Genomic DNA, 23,324 nt, shown 5'->3' on the forward strand with positions numbered 1-23,324 from the left:
GCTCCCAAGTCAGCAGCCAGTAGGGGGTTAAGCCCCTCGCTTAAGGCTTGGTTGTTACAGGGAGCCAGTTTGTTTGAGTTTACACGGCAAGGCCAGTGTTGCTATGGCTGGATTGTAGGCAACAAGTCTCATGATCTGGAACAGCAAATTGTGTATATAACATGAGAGCATTTATTAAAGCAAGATGAACTCAGCAGCAAAGGCTCCGGCTGGAGCCATAAATTCCTCTGATCCTCGTTTCGGAGCCATCACATTCCATTTGAGTGAGGCCTATCAGCCCAAACGTTTTCATTAAATAAGTCGATTTGTTGAAAATCCCCAAGAGAATGAACTGAGAATTGCAACGCCCACCACCATCCTTGTTTTAAAAGACAAATGTATAATGTGCGGCCCTGACTCACATTCTCTGAGTACAAACCGGTCTGCTTTGCTGGGCAGTGAGTTCCCTCCATCACTAGATGTAGGCGGACCAGACTGGGCGACCCAGGCTCTCTTCCTTTTGGGGGATGTTGAGCAGGGGAGAAGGAGACATTCCTAACAGACTTTCTCTCTAAGATTTCGGGGTTGTAGGAGCCTGATGAAGGATTCAGGTAGCTTCCCACACCCCTCATTCTGCACCACGGCACACGTACGCTCAGGGAAGGAGAGATTTTCACCAGAGGCTTGGGGGAGAGAAAGAACACTGGGGCCAGAAGGCCTGAGTTTAAATCCTAGTTCTATTATTAACTGGGTAAACAGCCACGGGCAAGTCATTCCATCCTATGACGCCCCCGAGTCCACCATATATCAAGTGATAGTAGCGACAGCCCATGCTTATGAGCGCTTGATATCTGCCAGGCACCCTGCGAAGGGCCTCATGGGGATGATACCATTTATTCTCCACGAAAATGCTATGAAATTAAGAAGTCCGTGTATCCCCACTTTTCTGATGAGAAAACTGAGGCACAGAGAGGTTAGGGAGCTAAGGAATGGTGGAGCCAAGGCTTGAACAAAGGCAGTCTGCCTCTGGGGACCTTAACCCTTGCACGATAACAATTGTCACCTCATCTATGTCATAGAACTTTTAGGAGACTGCGTTAGAAAATGGGTATAAAAGTGTCTTTTAAAACGATAAACTGTTAGTCTTGGAAGTGTTGAGCAGGAAGCTGTATCTTAAGTTATAAGCTTTTCCCAAACTTATTCAGCTTTGTTCAAAAATGTTTTCCTCTCTCCCAGCCTGTAGTCTCCCTTTCCTTCTTCCCCTCCTGCTTGGCCATCATCCCTCCTTTCCTCTCCCTTCCAACATCCCTCCTTTGCTCAAACATATTGGTGGAATTTGGTGGCTTTGGTGGAATTCAGGCTCAACAATGAAAGGAAAACCAATGGCCAAATTTAAAAGTACTTGTGCTTTTATTAAACAAAAAAAATAATACAATCAGGTACTGTCCAGATGTGTTTTGGAAAGGAAGATCTCTTTAAAAATCCTTAGTTTACATCATCATCATCATTATTATATTAATAATATTAATCATATCCTTAAAAATCGAAACAGTATTGCTTTTCTGAAATGTAAAAAAAGGGACGGCTTCAAGACACACATTGAATCACTGCTAACAAAAATAATGATAATTAATTATACAGCTTTGTGTAAAATACAGCTGGTTCTAAAACAAACTACCACTGTACAGCCTACCCCGCTCTCATTCCCAGAGCCACCCAAGAGAAGGAAAATCATTGTCATGCTGTCACTGGAAGACTTTTGCTGAATCAAACAATGAAATGGAAACCTGTTGGACACTGTGGTCTTTGGTGTGAAGGAAGTCATTGCAGAGTGGGTGAGGCCAGTGCTGCTGCCGCCGGCCTGGGTGATCCGTGGTCAACTTTAGCTCCTGCCAGGTGCCCAGGTGTGGCTTAATGGTCTGACTGCTCACATTGATGCTTTGGTAATATTATTTTCGTTCTCTGGGCCCTACTCTTCTCTCCCCCAGTTGTCCCCAGAATTTATGCCCGTTTGCGCCTGCCTTCAAGGTTTCGGAAGTTGCTGGGTCTCAGCTTCATCTCAGCAAACTGGATTGAGTACTCGTGGCCCTTCCAGTGGAACCAGTTAACACCCTGTGAAAAAGAGAAAAAGACAAGACCTTCAGATTGGTTTCCATCAGGCAAGGTGTTCACTGACCACTGCTGTTGAGTTGACGGAACAAGATGAGTTCTGTTTCAACTTGACCGTTTGGTAGTTCACAGCTGTCTCTTGTCTCTTGCTGTTTATTGATCTGTGTAGTGAAAACTTTCAAAGGGGCTGGCTGAATCAGACTCAGTTTTTTTACTTTAGGCAGAAGTCACCTGAGTTTGCACTGAGCTTTGATCTGCCATCTTGAAATAAAGTGGTGGCTGATGAAACTTGCCATCATTAGGATTAGGTGCTGCAGGAATTCGGATCATGATTGGAGCTTACAGAATTGAGTAGCTATATGCAGGGGTGTCTATACTTCGCAGGATTCCTATGGAGTGTTTTAATAGGGGTTCCTATGGAACGGCACAAAGAGCATACGTGGACGCGAGTTTTGCAACCTGACATATAAGGTTAAATCTTAGTGCTCTTACTTGAGAGATAAATGAACAAGTTATCAAAACATTCTGGGCCTCAGTTTCATTATTTTTTTCTTAAGGCCCAATAATGCTAACCTTGGAAGGATGCTGTGAAGATTAAATGAGCCGGTAAAGGAGCTGCCACAGTGCTGGAAACATCATAGGTGCTCAGTAAATATTCTTCCCCAGTCTCAAGAAGGGAGAGATATTCTCGGGATTTTGGCCAAAGATTTTCCTCAAGAAAAGACTGTATTTGCTTCCGGGCCTCCTAGTTCCAGGTCTGACTCTTTAGCAAAGTCTACAGATGGTAGAATCTGCCCATGGAATCCCACAGACCCCTTGTTTTACTGGGGGTGGGGGTCAGCTTCAGAGAGTCCTCCTATAAGGCCTCCACCCTGCGCACTGACACTTCTTCTCTTTAAGCTTCATAGGGCTGGGAGGGAACATGTCCACAGAGAAGATAATGGCTGGTGAAATGAGGGAAAATATAGATGTTTTGTTTGATTCTTATTTTTTGGCATTGACTGATATTGGACAGTCTCTGTATCTGACAGGGCGATGGGATTTGGGAAGAGCTGACTCATTTTATGGGCAAATGTGTTTGTAATTACTCAGCTTGGTCCTTGTGCTGCCTTCCTCTGCCCTCGTTCTCCCCTCTGATAGAGGTTCAGAGCTGGGAGCAAGCCCTCCTCGTACTATGGTGGAGACTGAAGGCAGAGAGGGAAAGTGACTTCACAGAGCCACACAGAGCCAGAGCTGGGACTGTACTCCCATAATTGTTCTGTGGCCTTTTATGTCATCTCCTTCTTCCAAAATTGGATGGAAAAAGAAGTTTCCTTTTGGCATGTAGCTTTTTCTCCTCCTCCCAAAGGACTTTGTGTTACCCTGGTGTTAGGGAACAAGGAGATAAAGGCAATACAGTAGCTCTCAGAGTGGATGTGTTATTGAGGCCACATGATAAGATGGAGAAAACACAGGACGGGTGTCCAGAGGTGTCCTTCAAGTCTTCCCTCCTCTGTAAAATAGGCATGAAAAGCCATGTCCTGGTCCCCGTGCAGAGTAAAAGTGATGCACATGGGAGACAAGGCGAGAATGCTTTGAAAAGTGTCAGAAATTATGTCAAGGCAAGGTCTACATTTAAGGTCACGACAATCATTTGCTGGTAGTTAAATCAACATAAACACATGTATCAAAATCATTAATAGCAGAGAGCAGCAGGTAAAAACAAAAAATAAAAAAACCCAACAACAAAAGTGTAAATAAGCAAGATGACAAGATGCTGCATCCCACCCGGGACCACCCATCAATTCCTGGGGCTGTTTGGTGTGATTTGTACCTTTGCCTTTTTACAAAGGGATCCCAGGTTGCAGACTGGGTAAGACTGGCCGAGGCCCAGCCCAGGGTGATCGGTCTGGGTGAATACCCATCCTTCCTCCCTGGAGCAGGGATGGCCGCTGAGAAGAACCATCATGGTTAAGTACCTGGGCCCACTAGACTTTGCCCACTTTTCAGGCAACTGCTAATGCAGGCAGGACTTGGTGTGAGGTAGTGGTTGAATTTGGTTTTGCTCACTTATTTCCACAGGGAATCTAAAAAATCCGTTTCTATGATTGCAGAAATTGTGTCACAGCATCCTGTGTGGTGCAGGGAAATTTGGAGGGCTGGAAGATTTGGCTCTGCCTCCAGCTTTGCTCTGTGACCTCAGGGAAGTCACCTTTTTCTGGACCTCGATCTTAGGAATCAGAAAAGGAAGGGACTTAAAATCTGTGGTCTTTGCTCTGAGATGTTCTTGGGGTGCTGGAGGTACCTCTAGGCCAGGGTGGGGAGGCAGCACCCTGGGCCTGCGTCACCCCTGGTTCACCTAGACGGCCTCCACTTTCACCTGTTTCCTTCTGGGGTTCAGACAAAGACTTAATGTGAGGAAAGCTTGCTATGTGTGGTGTCTCCCTGACCAGTGGTTCTCCTTGGGATCTTCGTGGGTTAAGACATGCTGTCTCTGTGGTCTTTCCTGGCCTGCGGTGCCACGGAGATTTCTCCCTGCTGTGAAGAACCCTGTTGTCTTGGACCTGAGGTCCTCCCTGCCTCCTGGCCTCAGCCCCGCCCGGGGCCTCGCCGTCTGCTCACCTGGCTGTGGCTCCTGTCCCCGTATCTCCCCATCAGGTTGACGCGGTGGCAGTTCTTGTACCAGAAAGCCCCCTTGTAGGACAGGGCACAGTTGGTGATGGCCGAGTCTGTGTCCTTGTCAAAGGTGGAGAAGGATCTGCCGTTGTGGTAGGCCATGGAGTCACCTGGGAGAGAGAAAGCACAGACTGAGAGCCCAGCTGGAGCTCCTTGTGGGCTGTGAAGGGCAGCGCCAGGGTGACGACTGAAGGGCCCTGGGGTGGGCCGGCCTCGAACACTGGACCCCGAATTAGGATCCAGCGTGGGCCTGGATAGGACATGGGTGTCATCCCCGAGCCTCGTTTCTGATAGAAGCAGCATAAAGTGGTAGAAGGAGGGCTACAGGTGGCTTTGGAGGGTCCAGCTCCAGTCCCATCTCTTTCACTCTTAGCTGTGACCCTGCAACAGGTCAAGCCTCTTGCTGAACCTCAGTTTTCCCATCTGTAGAATGGAACTAGCACGTTGATTTGATCCACCTCAGAGGGCTGTTGGAGCAATGGATATGAAGGTGTACACTAAACAGGTAGTATGGTGTGCAAACAGTCATGATTGTTGCTATTTTTATGGTTGTTTTTGCATTCACTTTACATAAAGGAACTCAGAGAATAAGGTGGGAAATTTGTATTTAATAATGGTGTGCTTTCCCCTCAAATGCAAGTATTCAGAGCCATACTTTAAAACAATTTTTTTCATGTATTTATTTATTTATTGTCTACTTATTCATTAACTCACATTCACTCACTTATTCACTCACCCATCTAATATTTATCAAGTTCTAGCATGAGTTTAGTTTTCCACTCTGCCATGCTGGTTTTCCAGAGCTATCCTGAGACAGTCTATCTTGAGTCTCAGCCTACAGAGCCATACTTATAATCAAACCTTTCGGGTTTTAGATGTCACCGAATAGCTTGTATATCGTACAGTTATTTTTCAAAGTGTTTATGGGACCCGTTTTCCCTGATTCTTAGACAAAAAGTCCATGTATATATAGTGCTATATGGGAATCTAGTTTGTAATTGAATATATTGAATTTTAGGAGCATTTAAGTGCCATTTCTTTCTGTGTCCCCTCACTCCCAACCCTGGTCAATGCAGTGCAGAAAAATTTCAAGACATCAAGGCATTTTTATCCTGATATTTTGGAGCAAGTTGCCAGAGGGACTTGGGTGCCTTGGTAACTGATGAAGCTATCGAGAGCGTGAGGATGGCAGCTAGATATTGATGAAATAAGATGCTTTCCTGTGGAGGGGCTGGTTGCCATCAATACACACAGGAGGGTGTAACTCCAAGGGTTAGCTCAGTGAAGGGGCATATCATGGCTCGTTTTCTGTTGGAAATACAGAGAGAGATGGGTGGAGGCCACATTCCTGCCCCTCAGGTGCCTTTGCTTGCCCTGTAACAATATCCTCCTTGCCTGAAGCCATCTCAACAAAAGAGGTATTTATTGCCAGGTAATAAAATGTCAGAATTCTTTGAGGGATGCAAGAATGAAAACAATTTTTGCCCCTGGGTCTCTCTCTTCATTTCTACCAGACTGATCTCTAAAGAGCTCAGTCTTTCATTAGGTTGAGCCTGGCTTTTGGCAAATCTTATGTGGAGGCTTTTCCCATTATGGATGTATTCTTTCAGGGCTGAGAGTTTGGGAATGTCCTATAGCATCTGTCTCTTCTGTTTCAATAAACGTAACTGAAAACCTCCCCAAAGTGGGCAGGGGGTGACATGGGGTGGTCATGGTCCTACACCTGATCCCCCTTGTTACCAAGAATACTCCTCAGCAGCCAGGCTTGTACTGTGGGCTCACCGTCCACAAGCTGTTACATCTTGGGCAAATCGCCAAACTTCTCTGAGCCTCAGTTTCCTCATCTGTATAATGGCAATATCTCCTGGAGATAGATATATATATATATATATATATATATATATATATATATATATATATATTTTTTTTTTTTTTTGGTGAGAACTATAAGAGGGTAATGCGTATGAAGTATCTGCAAAAGAAGCTGCTACCTAGTGGGCCTGAATGCATATTGTTTCCTTATTTGTTTCTCCTATAATGTGGTGCCAGAAAACCACACAAAGGCCATTTCAAGTCAAAGAAATCTTCAAAACCCAAACTAGGTTATGTACCAGTCAAGGAGTGAAGGACTGCTGGAGAGGTAGTGAGCTTCTGGTCATGGGGGTGTGAAGGCTGAGGCTGGACGGCCACGTGGCAGGAATGTCTTAGAAGGGATTCATCCAGCTGGGTGATGGAGTGGACTGTCGTCTGCTACTCAGAGTACAGGCCACAGACCAGCAAAGCCACCAACAGTGGCATGATGTGGGCACTTATCAGAAATGCAGCATCTTGATTTCACCCCAGACATACTGTGTCAGCACACGAATAGGATCCCCCAGTGGGTCATATATATGTAATAAATTGAGAAGCACAGGAGTAGATGAGTATTAAGGCTCCCAAGAGACTGCTTTTTTCTCAGTCTAAAACAGATATCTAAACATGGATAAGAAAAAGACATATTTTGAGTGATGGTAGCTACAAGTCCATCCTGATTGTCCTAATTCCCAACCTACTCTATGTTCTGGTGACCAAAATATCTACCCAACCTTGTTCAACTGTAGTTCTGCTGGTTGGCACCTAGTAGGGATTCAAATATTTGTCGATAAACGGATGGACCCATGAAGGAAGGAATGAGGAGTGGAGGAATTGGCTGAAAACCTGGGAAAGTTTTGCAGTTCCCTGGGCTCTGAGCATGGCTGTGCATACCTGCTGTCCCGCTGTACCCCTCCACCTTCAGCCGGTAGCGAGTCCGGGCGTCTCCCACGCTGAACTTGTCGTAGACGGCGTAGGCTGACTGCCCGTGGTCCCGCAGGTCCACCCGGAGCTCGTACTGCCCTTGGGCTGTGATTTTGTTCAGGGTGTCCAGCCCTGTGGACGACAGGCAAGGGATTGCCTAAGAAGCGCAGTGACCGAGGCCCCCATTCCTACTCACCCCGCAAGAGCAGCGGCTGCATGTGATCTAAAGAGGTTTGCATAACGCCTGGGCTTGCAGCTTGGTTTGCTCTTTGCTGCTGCAACACCAGGTGAGATATATACGGTTTCTGAGCCTCAGCTAAAATTGTGTTGACATCTTTGCCCTGCCAACCTCCTAATGTATTATGAAGATAAAGGAGATAAGGTGGAGCGTGTACCTTTTAAACTCTAAAGCTCCTTACAAGGGAAAGGCAATGGATGATAGGGATGGACATTCCCCGGCCTGGGTGCTGGAACGTAGGACAGTGCCTTGTGCCGGTCGGTTGTTGCAGTGTGGGCTGCATGGATGGATGGATGATGGCATTGTCGTGTTGGCTTGGGAGAGTTCACATTGCAGCTCAACCCTTTATTGGCTAGATTCCTACGGCCAGCAGCGTAACCTCTCTGAGGCTCTGTTTTCCCAGGTGCACGATAGGAATTTTGTACCTTGTGGGGTGCTATGAGACTTAGAGGTTGTGGCCCTGAGGGACTTAGCATAGGACGGAAGCAGTGAATGACATCAGTGAGGATAATTCTCTAAATGGCCCAGTGATTGACTTGAGGCTAGGCTTATTCTTAAGGCCTGGCTGTTGGCTCTCCTTTGACTGGATTTTTATTTTTAATGACCCAGAGAATTTAAAGTCTTTCCATAGAGAATTTGATATCCTGTGTCGACCACCAGAGCTATTGTTTCCTCCTAACCCATTTCCTCTCCCACAGTTCGCTGTGGGTTAGGACAGATGACAAGGAGGACAGAAATGGACATTTGGGGCACAAACACGCAGGCTGTATTACCAAGCCAGAATTCTTCTTTTAGGTCCCCAAATCCAGCAGTGTAGGCCTTCCAGTTTCGATAGAAATCCTCACGTCCATTTTTGCGTCTCAGGAACACCTATAAACATAACCAATGAATCTGGGTGTGCTTAAGCTATTGAAGGAAAGAGAAGACCTCTTTCTGAGAGGAAGAAACAGCCACTGCAGGAAAAGCACCCGTCCCCACCTCTGTCCTCACTAATTTGCCATGTGACTCAGTGCACGTCACCTCCCCTCTCTGAGTCTCAGTGTTCTCACCCGAAAAATACAGTTTAGTAAGACTACCACCCAGCTTTGGGTGACTGTAATGTGCCAGTGTAGGTTGGTCACGTGTAACACGTGCGCCCCTGTGGTGTGGGGTGCTGACAGCGGAGGAGGCCGTGTCTGTGGGGACAGGAGGTACACGGGAACTCAGCGAACCTTCGGCTCAACTTTGCTGCCCATCTAAAACTGCTCTAAGAAAGGAAGTTTAATAATTAAAAAAAATACTACCCAGCTCATATGGTAATGGGATGGAAATAGTTCATGTAAAACTCTTCGCACAAGATGGCCAATGTTAATTAGTAAACGTAAGGGGCTCGATGACCACGGTCATTTATAGATCACAGAGTTTTTTGAGGATCAAATGAGATAAGTTACGGGAAAACAGGGGAACTGGTTTTTATCCTCAGCTTCTTTCCCATTGCTTTGTTTAAGAGAGAATTCCTGAGTGTCTCCATGTGACAGGCACTATCTTGGAGAACCTCATACCCGTTAGTGTCAGAGGGCACGGGGAGGACCTCGGCCTCTCCTCTGCCCCCACCCCCCTGCTGGAGAGCTCTGGAGTCTGTCTCCATGATACTCACGATCCATCCACCCCCGTCAGAGGTCATGTCACAGAAGACTTCCTGCTTCTGGGTCTTGTCGTTGTTCAGATAAATGGTGTAGACGCCAGAGGTCGTGTCTCCATTCAGCATGGTTTGGGAGCAGTCCCTGGGGAATGGGTACAGGACTCCAGCTGCGGGATAAGGAGAAGGAGTGGCTCTCTCAGAGCAGGACTGGAGCAGGAGCTTTCAGGCTGCAGCTCAGGTGCTTACTGACTAGACGCCTATGGGCGAGCAACTCAACCTCTCTGAGGCTCTGTTCTCTCACGCGCGAGATGGGGACTAAAGCTATTTTGCGGGGGGTGCGGTGAGGCTTAGAGGTTATGGATGAAAGGGACCCAGTTCAGTCTCTTACACTGATGGAAGCCCCCAGTGATATCAGCGGGAGGAGAGCTGAACCGCTGGGAGGGCCACGTGTCAGGTTGACCGCGATCGACCGGGAGCAGCCAGGCGGCGGCACCTAATGGGAGCACCGGGTGAACACCCAGTACTGGCCAGGACGGCTGGGTCTCTAGCACCCGGGGGGCGGCTCACTGTGGGTGAGGACACCCTGTCAGGCTGGATGCATCTCAGGCTCTTCAGAGGATTCTGAAGCCAAAGACAAGGGTTCTAGTCCGGAACTTGCCACTGCCTTGCCTTCTGAGCCTGGGGATCTTACAGGGCTAACCCAAGAATGCCTGGGGAACCTCCACGTGTAATAATGTGGTGCAAAAATTAAAAACTTGATAGCAATGAATGATCTTGGGGCTATGCTTAGCAGGTGGGCTTGAGAACTGACGGGTAGTAGCAGCTCTTTGTTCTGATCCGACCTCCTCACTGTACTTTACCTTCACCTGCGGTTGTATCATTAGCTGTTTTCTTGTCTGTTTCACAGCCCTAGTCTGAGAGCGTCTTTAGGACACATTCATATTTTTTGTGCTCCTAGCACGTGCCGTGAGATCTGGCAAAGAGGTGCTTTTGCCTCTGCCCCTCCCTCAGCAGGTGTGTGTAGAGTGACCAGAGTGAAGTGCGAAGGGCAGGAGACAGCCCTGGGATACACTCCATTTACCCAGGTTCAGGGCTCTGCAAAGACCCCCTCCTCCCTTCCTCAGAGAAGGATGCTTCCTCCTCACCAATTGTGCAGCTTGCTCGTTTGCCACCTGCAGAGGAGATCTAGTGGCCGGGTGTGGAGGTGGTTCCCTGATCCTGGGACACCTAAACCCAGATCTGACTCTAACTCATGGTATAACCCTGAGCAGGTCATTTAGTCTCTGGGAGCCTCTGTTTTCCCACCAGAAGACTGGGCATGATAATCCTGGCCCAACTTACCAGCTTCGTGGGAGGACTGTTTGTGATTTTGAATATGAACAGGCTTTGTAAATGCCTGAAGGAGAACACTGAGCTTATAATGAGCCTCGACAATGGCTACCCACTGGTCTGGGAGTTCAAATACAATACAACGATTCTCACAAGGTCCTTATGAAGAAGGGATGGTTATTAACCCCATTATACAGAGGAAGAAACTGAGGCTCGTAGAATGGCAGTAACTTTCCTTAGTCACACAGAGCAAGTGGTGGAGATGGGGAATGAATCCAGCTATTCTCACTGCTGGCCCTCCTTCCCTTTCACCACGAGGCCTGTAACCTCCTGCATCCACATTCCTCTGGCTTTTCCGGTAATAGCAGAGAATTGATTCTTTTCAGAAATTTGATGGAAACATTTAAAGTAGCAGTTAGAGGAGAAGTGGAGGGTTGGTTCAGTCTCCTCCCGAGCCCCTTACTTGTGGTGAAGGTGGTCTTGATGATCTTGCTTCTCAGGGGCCCGTTCAGTGCCTGGATCTTGGCCATGTAGTGGGTGGATGGGCTCAGCTCTGCCAGGCTATAAGAGGTGGTGTCTGGATCCACAACAACTTCCTAAGGGCAGAAGAAAAATATAATAGCTTTTGGCCACATAAATCCTCAGAGTACAGATGATGCATTCACTTATTCACCCATCCATTAATTTCTTCATTCAACAAGAATCCGCTGAGTCCCACTCTGTGCCAGGCTCCGTGCTCACTTCAGGGCTGCAGACACGGGGAGAGTGCAGCCTGAGCAAAGCTCCTGGGGCCAGAAGGGGCAGAGCAAATTCAAATAATATGAGGAGGCAACGACCTACCTCAGCCACACTTCAGTTAGGGGAGCAGCGGAAGAGGTGGGCAAAGACCAGATTACAAAGGGCCTTAAGTGCCAAGCTATGGAATTTGAAGTTTATCATGATAAGGAATGGAGGTTCCTGAAAGTTTTTTGAAAAAGGGAATGCCATGATCTCAGCTTAATCTGGTAGGAAGATGAATCACACAAAGGGCAAAGGTTTAGACTTTGAGACCAGTTAAGTCAGTGGTCCCTAATATGGCCCTTTTTCATAGATCTCTGGGAAGCTTTAAAATAAAACAATGCCTGGGCTTCATCCTAGAATGACTGCATCATGAGAGCCAGAAGTGGGGCCTGACCAGGTGTCTATTTAAGAAGCTCCCTGGATGATTCTGATGCATAGTCACTCAGGGGATCTCTTGAGTCAGGAGATGATTACGACTGCTCAGGAGGCACGGCATGATGACCCAGCATGTCTCTTTTCTAGAACAGAGATGTCCAGGAGAGGCAGATGTGTACAGCTGCTGTAGACCTATTGTAACTACACCTGCCGTTTGTGACTGGTCACTGTGCTGCTGTCCAGACGAGGGGGATCGGTTTCAGTTCTGCAGGAGATCCTCTTTCTTTTCAAATCCTCTTTTGACCTTCCAGTGCCTGTGAAATCACCTTTTTAGCAAGTGACCTTGGTGTCAGGGATTGGAATTCAACCTGCAGTGCTAGCAAACCAAACACAACCGTGCTTTCTACCACCTTCAAACACAGCCCACTGGGTTTAGGCAGTAATGAATCAGTGTGGAGGCCCCTGGAAGGTTGTTTGGCATCCTCACAACTGGGAAGGTGAAGTTATCCTGATTTTTCCAATGCGGCAGGGTTTGAGGGGGTGGGGTGTTGGAGGTGTAAGTAGTTTCAAAGAAGCTAAAAGACTTGCACTCGCTCCATAATTTGTTGGTGGCAGAGGATGGGCTTGCATCCTGTCTCCTAACATACTGTCCAGGACTCTTTCCTCCTCTACCAGGTTGACTTTCTCGAGTGAAACAGATTAAGCTGGGGACTGGACATGCAGGGAAGTAAACCCGGGTGAGTGCCTATTTGATACCAGTGACCCAGTGACCTTTGTGTGGCCCCCAGGTCTGGTCCTTGGGGAAGAATCAGGTACAAAGCTGGGTTCCTTGAATTACTTGGGGATAAAGTTACCTATCAGCTTTCTAAGCTGCTGTTCAAAGTTATTTTCTAGGCAATCAGGGTAGATCGAAATGAGACTGATGACTTCAGGTAAACAGTGAATCCTAGGATGCCTGACCAGGAAGGGCCCTTAGAGACCGGGGAGTTCAGTGCACTCATTTTACAGATGTGAACCCTGACACCCAGAGAAGGCGAGGGACTTGCCTCTCTTCACACAGTGAGTTAATTCATTGTTATAGCGACTCCAAGAAGGACCGTAATGGTAACTAGAGATGTGTGTCCACTCCCGGTTAAACATGGCGTATTGAACAAGCCAGCTTATCTCTACTTGCTTCTGATACCCACTAAAATGAAAGTAAAAGATATATAAAGTATAAACTCACAAGGATGAGGGAAATGGCAGAGGAGACAGTAGCAGGTACCTGATGTCACCAGAATCTTGATCAGTGGAAAGTGTGGAGTGGTGGAGTGACAGCTGAAGTGACAGAAGGGAGAAAGCCAGGAGCTAACTAACTAGTGGGTGCAGCCACAATGCTGCAGAGCCCGGCAAGTTCAGGAATGAAATGTATGCAAAAGCAGAGATGCCTTTGAAGGCCAGTGTGGGGCATGGCTGAACAAAGGTTTGTTTAAAACTTTGCATAATAAACAGAACCCCAGCTCCCTCCATCCCCCAACAGTCTGGGTGACTGTCCTTCCTGGCCCAGATGAAAGGCTGAGGTTTCCTCCCTGGACAGGCTGAGCCAGAGAGGAGACTCTGGATTCAAGTCCATCAGGCCCAGCTGCAAGGGAGGCTCGGGTGCTGCACTGGAAACAGGAGAAGTGAAGGTGTGTACACAGTGGGAGCCCAGGCTCCTTCTCCAGCAAGGCTTCTGGCAGCCTGGTTCGAAGGAGGTGGAGGATCCTCCAAGGAGACTGATGAGCTCGAGAGAAATAGTTTACAGTCCTGATGCTTGGGAGTCCCCCAAGAAAATTGCTGGGTATTTGCCCAGTCACTCTACAGCGAGCCCCATAGTTGACAAGACCTGTCTGTGCAATTAGACCTCCCAATCGGCTATTTCATTCTTGGCTCCAGTACAAAAAGACCAACAGGCATTAGGTGGAAGTCTCCAACATGAAAGATGGAGACCCAAACCAAACCAAACCAAACAGCAGCAAACCAGAAAAGAGACCTTGGAGGAAACACTATGTAGGCTGTGGAAGAAAATACCAAGAACATATATTCTTAGAGATAAAGAGAAGAAGATAACAGGAGATGCAAACGATATGCTAGCAAAAGATCAATGTGCAGAAAATAAGTAAAAGATCTTGGAAATGTAAAGGATGGTGACCAAAATTAAAAGTCAAAAACAAGTTTAGAAGGTAAAGGTTAGAAAATTTCTTTCACTTGTGTGATGGTCTAAAGTTATTTCAAATTAAAAAGTAGAAGAAAAAAAATCATGGGTAGGGAATATAAATAAAAATTGCTGTAAACAGTTGATGTCATAAGAACATGGTGATATATATTTCATTATATAATGGAATGATGCCATCTGTGAGATATATGGCAAAGATGCAGAAGAAGCTTTTGGCCTTTGCTCAATAAAACATTTAAGGACAAAGAGTCCAGCTCCTAAAATGTCCTCAAGTCTTGTGAGCAGTGGTTCTTGACCTTGGCTGGCTGTCAAAACTGGAGTCTGGTTAAAATGAGACAGGGAGGCTGGGGCTTATGATTCAGAAGGTCTGGCATGGTGTCCAGTTCCTACTAATTTTTTTCCAGCTCCCCAGTTGCACTGGGATAGGAGAAACAGCATCCAGATAATTCTTCCCTACTTGGAGGATCACGTAAATGTTTCAGCCAGCAGTGGGGAGTTGTTTATATACTTCAAGATACCTTGATTGTACCGTCCACGGATTCAAACACCAATAGGTAACCAGTGACAGATGCCCGGGGAGGTCTCCAGGTGAGAACGGCAGTTTCCGACTGAACATCAGTAGCAGTGAAGTCTCTTGGAGAATCGAGGTCTGGAGAAGATAAGAATTTAATATCAAATAAGTCAGCAGGTGTAGGACAAAGTCCCCAGCTGGGTATCAGGAGGCCTGGCTTCAAGTCCTTTCCCTACCATTGACTTATATGACCTTGGCCAAAACCTTCACCATCTGTAAATGAAGAGGTTGAGCCAGATGACCTCCAAAGGCGTACATTCTCTGTGGTTCATCTCATCCCAAGGGCCACGTTTTCCTGAGCCCAACAGGATATTGACCGGCTTTAGTTGGATTTGGGAAGAAAGACACAGCCATGAACGTAATTAGAACCCCCCTGGTTTCTGAAGAAGAGGACAGATGAATGATGGTATTGGCTCTCACCCCTACTCAGAGGACATTGCCTCTGTCTCTCTGCTTGCTGCAGTTTGTAAAAAGATCTCAATGTATAAAAACCCAATGGACATCTAGGAAAACTTGCCTTTAAAATCTTTCTCTTAAAAAGATTTCCCTGACTAGAACATGGATCATTAAATACTGGGTTTAGGGTCAGCGGGGACTGGTTTTCCACTTAAAAAGCCCTCCTCTTAAAATCGTTTCCTAGTCCGTGGGGAGAGCAAGGTCATTTCAGTGCAAAAGGAAATGGTGTGTTTCTTAAGGTCTTGACTGAGTGGGCACTGGTGACTTTAGCTGATGCTGATGTCATCACATTGCAGGGAGCTGACTGGGGAAATAAGAGTTGGAGAGGGATACTGTTAAAGATAGAGGCTGTGGGTGGGCATCTTCCAGCTCTCGATGTCTTTGTACCTGTCATGAACTTGGTGGTGATAATTGAGCTCTTCTGGGGCCCTTTCTCTGCAAAGATCCTCAGCGTGTATTCCGTGGCAGGCTTGAGGTTGGTCAGCGCATACTCCACTGTGTTTCCGGACACCGTGCGGGTAATTTCTGGCTCTAAACAGGAAATATACACACCGTGGCAGTTACCAGTCCGCTGTCTGGGCCATCAGCGGACTGGGCCAAGAGCGCACACACCTTCTAACATAGAAACTTTCAGTGACCCTACAGAAAAGCAGGTTTGGTTTCTGACATGACTCACACTCCTGTCTCTCTCTCTTGAGCAATCACTTCATATACAAAGGATTTATCATATGGTACTGGAGTTTTCCAGGCACCAAGTCAGAAGGAAGGGGCCCTGGGGGTCAGGAGACTTTTGTACAGGGTGCCGCTGGGACAGCGTTGCAGCTGAGGCACGGGACCCAGTTACAGGAGAGCTGCAAGTAACATCTCCAAGGCTTGGGCTACTCACATTTAATTTGTCCCATTGCTTGCCCTCCCCTTTTCTTCACTTACTCTCATGTCCTTTTATTTGCCAAATGTCAAATCATTAGGCTGGGGGGTCACAAAACTCAGGTGGCGTAGACACACCAGAGCCTGATTACTGGCTCTCAGTCCCACTGGGTCAGGACCAACGGTGGACCCCAAACCATGGTGCCCAGGTATATGTGCTTACTTCTCAATCACAGGTGACCAGCTATCCTGGCTTGCCAAGGACTAAGAGATTTCCCAGGGCATGGGACTTATAAGGCTAAAACTGGGAAGGTCCAGGGCAGAGTGGAATGAGCTGGTCACTCTGTTCATCAGTCACGAGCCCACGCCCCCAGCCTCACGCACACTTCTGGACTCTAAAAAATTTCTACGCTTGCATCCACAATTTCCATGATTCCCACGAACTATACTCTGATTTATTTTAAGTGAGACAACATCATCTCCCCTGACTTGGAAGAGTTTGCTCACAGGGAATATTTAAAAATAGAAAAGTAGAAAGAATAAACCCAAGCATCCCTCTAGCCCCACCCCATCTTTGCTCTGTCCTCGCAAGGAACTCTCGTAAGTGGTTGCCCGGGCTGAATTAAGATTTTCAGAGGCCCCAGCACAGCTTGTGGTGCCCTCTCATATTGTTACTGAAGGTAAAACAATACTGAACCATAAAATATGAAACTCACATATACTTTGAGATTAAAATAACAACATATTTTTTCTAGTCTAGCTCATGACAAAAGTATGGATTTGTTCACTGAAAAGGAATCTTTCTTTCTCTTCTCTCTTATTTGTATTTAATTTTACCTTCTGGTAGCCTTGATTTGCTGGTGCCCCAAACAAGTGTTTAATCTCCAGCTGAGTAAATTAACACAGATGGTTGCAAAGACAAGGAAAAATAATTTCTGATTTCTCAATCAGGTCTGCTCTAATGGGCCTCGTCTGTGGCATCCAAGAAGCCTGGGCTCCCCAGAGCTACCTGAAATAGTCTGTTTAAGATTTCAGATTCTGGACTCCTTCTTTGTAAGAGGTGAGAGCTGCTGCCTGGAGAGGGTGACTCACTCTGACGGCAGAGAGCCTAGCAGAAGAGGAGGAACAGGCTGGAGACGCACCCTCTGCTTTTCCTTAAATGGCCCGCTGGCCTCCCTTGATACAACCATGGTGCTGATGCTCTTTCACTTGACAACAAGCAGGGGATACGGGTAGGACCTCTCTTGCCACCACCTGAACTGGTCCCTCCACCCCCACCCACCCAGCCCCAGTCCCAGCCCATGAGTCTGTTCTCAGGTGGCAGTCGAGAGCCACAGGGACATTGCTGGACTCTCCAGTCTACCCATGCATTTTTGCTACCATGGACCAAGTGTGGCACAAAGAAGGGAGAACAGGAAGAGTTTACAGCAGGACAGACACTCCTCAGGGTGGGGAGGGTCTTGGACACGACCTTACCTCTCTCCCCTGTGTAGGAGATGACATAATTGTCCACGGGGGCGATGGCCGGCTGCCACATGGCCAAGGCTTCTGAGTCGGTGATGTTGGCTGTCACCAGACCAGATGGGCCATCCAGAGCTGCAAGGAAAGATGGTGATGTGTTGGAGAGATGGGCAGTCATGGGGTAGGACATCAGACCACAGCTGCTCTGCTGTCTACACTGCTCCTGGACTCCAGTACTGGTGCGCGGCCTGTTAGGAACCGGGCTGCACAGCAGGAGGCGAGCGGTGGGCAAGTGAGCGAAGCTTCATCTGCCACTCCCCATCGCTCCCATTACCGCCTGAACCATTCCCCCCCTGCCCCACCCCATCTGTGGAAAAATTGTCTTGCATGAAACCGGCCCCTGGTGCCAAAAAGGTTGGGGAGCGCTGAACTAGAGGATGTGTGTGAAATGTGTTAGGGGGCAGCGCTCAGTAACTGCACTTGTTATTAACATGACTATTAAAGCTGTTTGGAGTTTTCAATATGACTTCCAAATGACTTGTACCGAGAAGGGATGGATAGTCCCAGGGCCTTGGCCCTTTTAACTCACCACTGCTACAACCCAACATGCCTTTCTTAGAAACCAACCTAAATATGACTCGTTCCCGCTTTTGTTCACATTTGTGGCACAATTACTCCAGGACGACAGCCCTGGGAGGATGGGGGGTGCGGCAGCCATCATCAGCTCATTTTACACATGAGGTGTCTGGGCCCCAAGAGATGAAATGACTGGCCTGAGAGTCAGGAGGTGGTAGAGTGATTTGGGGCCCACCCCGTCCACTCTGAGGTCCTTCCTGTCTCATCTTTCACATACAGAATCTCCTTTAACGGATGAGGACAACGGGGCCTCTGGAGGAAACAGATCCAGACTTTGCAACCAGTTGCCGTGGAGAACCCATGAATGAAAGATTTCTAGGGGGGAAACGAGGATCTGTGTGGCAGGGTGGGCAGAACTCTGGGTTCAGACGGGAGGTTTTAATTGCATATTAGCAACCCTTTTAAGACTATTAGGATATTTTTAAAATTTCCTGTGAGGCCCATTCTTTAGATCCCTTAATGGATTAGGCTGGCTAATTGCTCATATATCAAAGGATAAATTGTTTAGGAACATGGCTGCCTGAAGAGAAATTTTCCACTTCATTCTCCTTCAATGCAATTCATTATTTTTCCCTCCTTACAGTGTGTTGTACAAATCAGGTTATAACAGGAAAATCATCCTTTAGTTTAGAAGAATACAGAGTTTGTAGTCAGACTGACCTAAGTTCAAATTTGCTTCCAGCATTTACTAGTTATATGGACTTGCCCAAGGCATTTAATTTCCCCAGGTCTCAGTTGTTTCCTCTGTAAAATGGGAAGGATAATAGCTATGGGGTTTACATGTGAAGGGTTTAGTAACAGGGCCTGAAATACAGTAGCTGCCAGATCCAGAGTAGTCACTTTATAGTGTCTGTGTGAAGCACCTGCTTGCAAGGATCCTCACGCTGGTCCTGACACTATCAGGGAAGGGAAGGAAGTGGATTAATGTATACAGTCATTTTTTATATTTGCAGACGCTTTACATATACAGTTTCACGTGATTCTTACAGCTTCCTGCGAAGGAAGCAGAATTGCACCCATTTTACAGAGAAGGGAACTAGACCCTCGAGAAATTCACTGACAGCTCATGTATCTAGAAGTGGCAGAACGTGGGATTTCCACCAGGTCAGCATGACTCCCCAACTTGTGCTATTTTCCCCACAATACCCTGGGAAACAGTGGCCCAGGGAGGTTGAGGATGCAGCTCAAAAGAGGCTACAGACGGACCAGAAATGAGACCGCTGGTGCGCCAAATCCAGCCCACTTTCCCCGAGAATTTCCTAAATAACTTTTTTCCTAGCTTCTGAATCATGAGAAATAATGCTGAAGGTGAGAAAAACACCTGTGGTGAACGTCCCCAAGACAGGCTCGCTTTCTTCAAAGCCCTTCAGGGCGATGACGCTGACGAGGTACTCCACTCCAGGTAAGAGTCTCAGCAGCCTGGTCTGAGTCTTGGTCCCATCCACAGTTACCACTGAGGGTGTACCTAGAACACAGTAAAAGCACGATCGGGGAAGGTGAACCTCACTGAAACTTATTCACAGTTGTCTCAAGAATGGGTGTATCCGATTTGGCAGTGAAACTATATCTTCATCCAACACCATTTTCTTGACTTCTCAGTTGCTCCTACCCTCTGGCATAAGAGAAGAGGTTTTACTTTTTGTATAATGTTTTTTCCATCCATGAAGATGCCAAAAACTGAGCCAGGGGAGGAAAAAACATGAGGTCACAATGTGCTAAAAATGGCAAGTTTCCATTCAGTAGAGAGCTGGCCATGTTGCACAAATTTTATTTACCTATTTTTCCCACAAAGAATATGGGAAGCTTGCTATGTAATGTATATCTGATATATTTAATCCATTGTATTAGCTAAAGAATATATAGACTCATCCCTTACTAGCAGAGATTCTACTGTTGAAGAAAATGGTCATGGTCAAGCTTGTACTCTTACATCTATGAAAAAGTCCAAAGTTTATATTTCTTAGAAATTGGGGGCTGGTGAGGAGCTTGTATATCAGCTGACCAAACTCCCCGCAGAGATGCTACCACATTTCTCTGAAGAGGTTATCAACTATCATCTTTGTATACACTTCCACTAATGGGGAGCTCACTACCTCCCAGAATGTCTTTAGACATATTTGACTATGCTCCCCCCACCCCCTTGGTCTCTATTATAGCCCGTGTGCTCTGAACTAGAACTCCCAACTCTGCTGAGTCACAGCTTCCCAGACTATGAGCCTGGAAACGATCTTCATAACATGACCCTTCACAAAATAGTTTCTTCCAAGGGTCTCATAGCACTTTACAAATGAAGTCTATCCAGATGGTCTCAAATATAAAGAAGTAGTTTTCTTTGGCCATGATGTTTGGGAGGATGGGATTATCAGGGTCTCTTCACTATTCCACCCAAACCCTCCAGATCCTTCCTCCTCCCTCTCCCCTCCCCAAGTGCCCTACCTCCTGCAGTGGGTACAGATGTAACCCGGAAGCTCTCCACCTGGGTAGTGGGTGCCTTCCAGCTGACAGTGGCTGAGTTTTCAGTGATGTCTGAGAAAACGATTTCCTTTGGGGAGCCCATGGCTGTTGAGGAAAGAGCACAGGAGAAACCCAGAAACGGTTAACTATCTTGCTCATCAGCGATCCTTCCCGAATTCCTGATCCATGAAAACTCAGTCCCTAGTTTATGTCCCAGCCAAGCCTTTAGGATGGAGAATGTGGGGATCTGTGATTAAGTTAACGACTTGATGGGAACAATTGTTCTTTCATTCAGGTACAGGGCCCAGAGCTGTAGAGCTGCCATTTGGTTTCATTCAAGAACGTTAGCGCCATAGCTGACGTCTAAGGAAGTGAGGGTGAATGAGAGGTCTCACAGCTTGGAATACACCCTCCTTTAAGTTTTGATGTTTAGCATTTTTTCAAATCTTTGCTTTTTAGTTCCTTTTATTAAGTGATACCAAGACTTGACAATTGTACAGTTCTTTGCAATCTATTAGGATTAACTCTCATTTAGAAACCACTGAGGTGTGGTTGTAGCCATTTTACAGAGGACTAAACTGAGGCTAAGTTCTCCAGTGAACATTCTTGTGATATGACCTTCCTAAGTCCCAGGAGCAGAGCTGAGCACAGCCCTGGGATCTTGGAAATAATGTTCACGTGGAAACTGACCTCGACAAACCCATTCCCAGAACTGGATGGAGGTCCAGAGCCAGAGGAACCACCTCAGACCTTTCACCAAAGCAAACACCCCTTGGATATTGGGTCTACCTGGGGGAAAGCCATGCCTGAGGGACAGTTCCTGCTACGTAAATGCCTCCCCCGCAAACCCAGTTTCCTTTGGCTTTTCTCTGTGTATTTTTTGGCTTAGATTTTTGCCCTCTTCAGCTGACCATGCTTAACCATAGAATTCAGGAAACAATTTTCAGGTCTCCTGGGAACTCATTTCCTCATCTTTTCCCCTCTGCATCCCACATTGATCGTTAAGTTCTGAAACCCACAGCCCACTTTGGGGAGCTCTTTTTCTCTCCATTTCTGTCTTTTTCTCTCCTCCTACGGCGTTCTCCTGTGACCTGCTGCCCACCCTCAGGTTCTGTGGCTGCCTGGGGTTTTGCCCTCTCCTTAGAAAGCTTTCGAAGCCACAGGGGCTCTGGAGCCTGGAAGATCTTGATTGTCCGAATACCACGGAGAGGCTGGGCAACCAGGGGCAGTTCCCTTCACTTCCGAGAGCCTGAGTTGCTCCATCTCCATCTTTCCAGTGGGAAAAGTGGTGCCCACCTTCAGGAATGTTTTGAGGATTAGCAGAGATAATGGATGTGAAACCCTAGCACAGAATCTGGCACGCAGTAAGAACTCGGTAAACATGCTTGCCCTCTCTTTTTTTTTTTTCTTTCCCACGTGATTCTTTTTTCCATGGGCCACCTGAATTTTGCGGTAGCCCCCAGGAAAGATCTAGATGAGGCAGAATGAGAAAAAACCCCCGTGGGGTGTGTAAACTCAGGCACTGGGGCTCTCCTTCTGCCAGGCTAGTCCACTCTGACCTTCACTCTGACTGTGAACCTCACTGGGGCAGGTCCTGGCACATTGTAGAAAGTGTATCTTGTGGCCACAGCTTTCCTCTCTCGATCCCAATTTTCTCATCTGCAAAATGGCGATATTATCTGCCCTGGCTGAAAAACCGTAAGAATTAGTAACCTCATCTGTCATGCCCTCCTGAGGGATGTGCTTGATGAAAGTGACAGTCGGAAGATAGACAGCCATGTGTCATCTGAAGAATGGCACAGTAGTGGTAGAATTCCAGGGTCAATGGTATTTTTAGGCAACAGACCTTCCTAGGTGTGGAAGACAATTTGTTATTTTAGCGTGTGTCCTTCTGCCATAAGTAGGGCCTGCAGGTCTCCAGCACCACAGCAGAAGAGATGGTCAATAGGAACCTGAAGGCTGAGCCTCAGAGAACAACTAAATCATACCTATTGAAAAGTTAGGGAGACCCAGGAAAGGCAATGCCTCTGTCTCTCTTTCCAAGAAGACTCTTGGTTTTCAATAAAAATTCCATTAGGAAAACATTTGGAATTGCTAGAAATTCTCAAGGAGGATGAAGAGTACTTCTGTCTGTTCTCTGCATAAAATGTTGCCTCCCCAAATCTGGAGCAAAATGTCTTTAATAATGTGACCATTAACAATCATTTAAAAAATTCTCCCTCCAACATATTTTTATTCAATACTTAATATGTGAATCGTGATAAGCTCAGGGGACGATTATTGTAGCCAGTGTGATTTAAGAGCAAGGATTTTGGAGTTACACTGACCTGGGTTTGAATTCCATTCTGGCTTTACTAGCTAAAAACACCTTAGCCCCTCAGGTCTCTGTGAAATGGGGCCGAATGTGGCACTTAGGCTGTCTGTGTCACGTGAATCAGTGAGGTAAAGTGTGTCAGTTGCCCTGCTGTGTGTGACATGAAGTGCGTGCTCTGTAATCGATAGTTTACACTTTATGAGCGTCAGAGGCAAAGGCACCAGGCATAAACAGCCTGTTTCACGTAGAAGGGAGGATTGCTGAGCACGTGTCTCTGCAGACCCGCTGACCCGGGTCCCCAGACACGATGCCACTGCAGCTGCGTGATGTGTGGCTTTAAGTCCATCTGAGCTGCAACTGAGCGGGGAAGCTCGGAGGCTGTCTGGCTGGGAGAAGTGAGGTAGAGCGGGAGGGGGCACATTCTGGGAGTTGGGAGAGGGGCTGCCCCCTTGGCTTTGGGGGTGGAAAGGGTGTATGTTTCGGGGTGGTGATGGGGCAGGTTAAAGAAGC

General features: G+C 47.1%; 1 protein-coding gene across 5 annotated transcripts in view; it reads right to left on the minus strand.

The window, feature by feature from the left end:
- Positions 1-1,366: 1,366 nt before the first annotated feature.
- Positions 1,367-23,324, minus strand: part of TNC (tenascin C) — a 92,184-nt gene continuing 70,226 nt past the window's right edge. For all 5 annotated transcript variants that reach the window (XM_057548240.1, XM_007178136.3, XM_028165425.2 and 2 more), the window contains 11 exons: positions 20,483-20,605; positions 19,368-19,511; positions 17,426-17,545; positions 15,470-15,613; positions 14,574-14,704; positions 11,170-11,302; positions 9,393-9,544; positions 8,530-8,626; positions 7,489-7,650; positions 4,690-4,853; positions 1,367-2,091 (listed from right to left, as the gene is read on the minus strand). In XM_057548240.1, the coding sequence (XP_057404223.1) occupies positions 1,981-2,091; positions 4,690-4,853; positions 7,489-7,650; positions 8,530-8,626; positions 9,393-9,544; positions 11,170-11,302; positions 14,574-14,704; positions 15,470-15,613; positions 17,426-17,545; positions 19,368-19,511; positions 20,483-20,605 (1,481 nt within the window). In that variant the 3' untranslated portion in view covers positions 1,367-1,980. The remainder of the gene's footprint in view (positions 2,092-4,689; positions 4,854-7,488; positions 7,651-8,529; positions 8,627-9,392; positions 9,545-11,169; positions 11,303-14,573; positions 14,705-15,469; positions 15,614-17,425; positions 17,546-19,367; positions 19,512-20,482; positions 20,606-23,324) is intronic.

The sequence above is a fragment of the Balaenoptera acutorostrata genome, chromosome 6 (assembly GCF_949987535.1).
Source record: "Balaenoptera acutorostrata chromosome 6, mBalAcu1.1, whole genome shotgun sequence".
NCBI lineage: Eukaryota > Metazoa > Chordata > Mammalia > Artiodactyla > Balaenopteridae > Balaenoptera > Balaenoptera acutorostrata.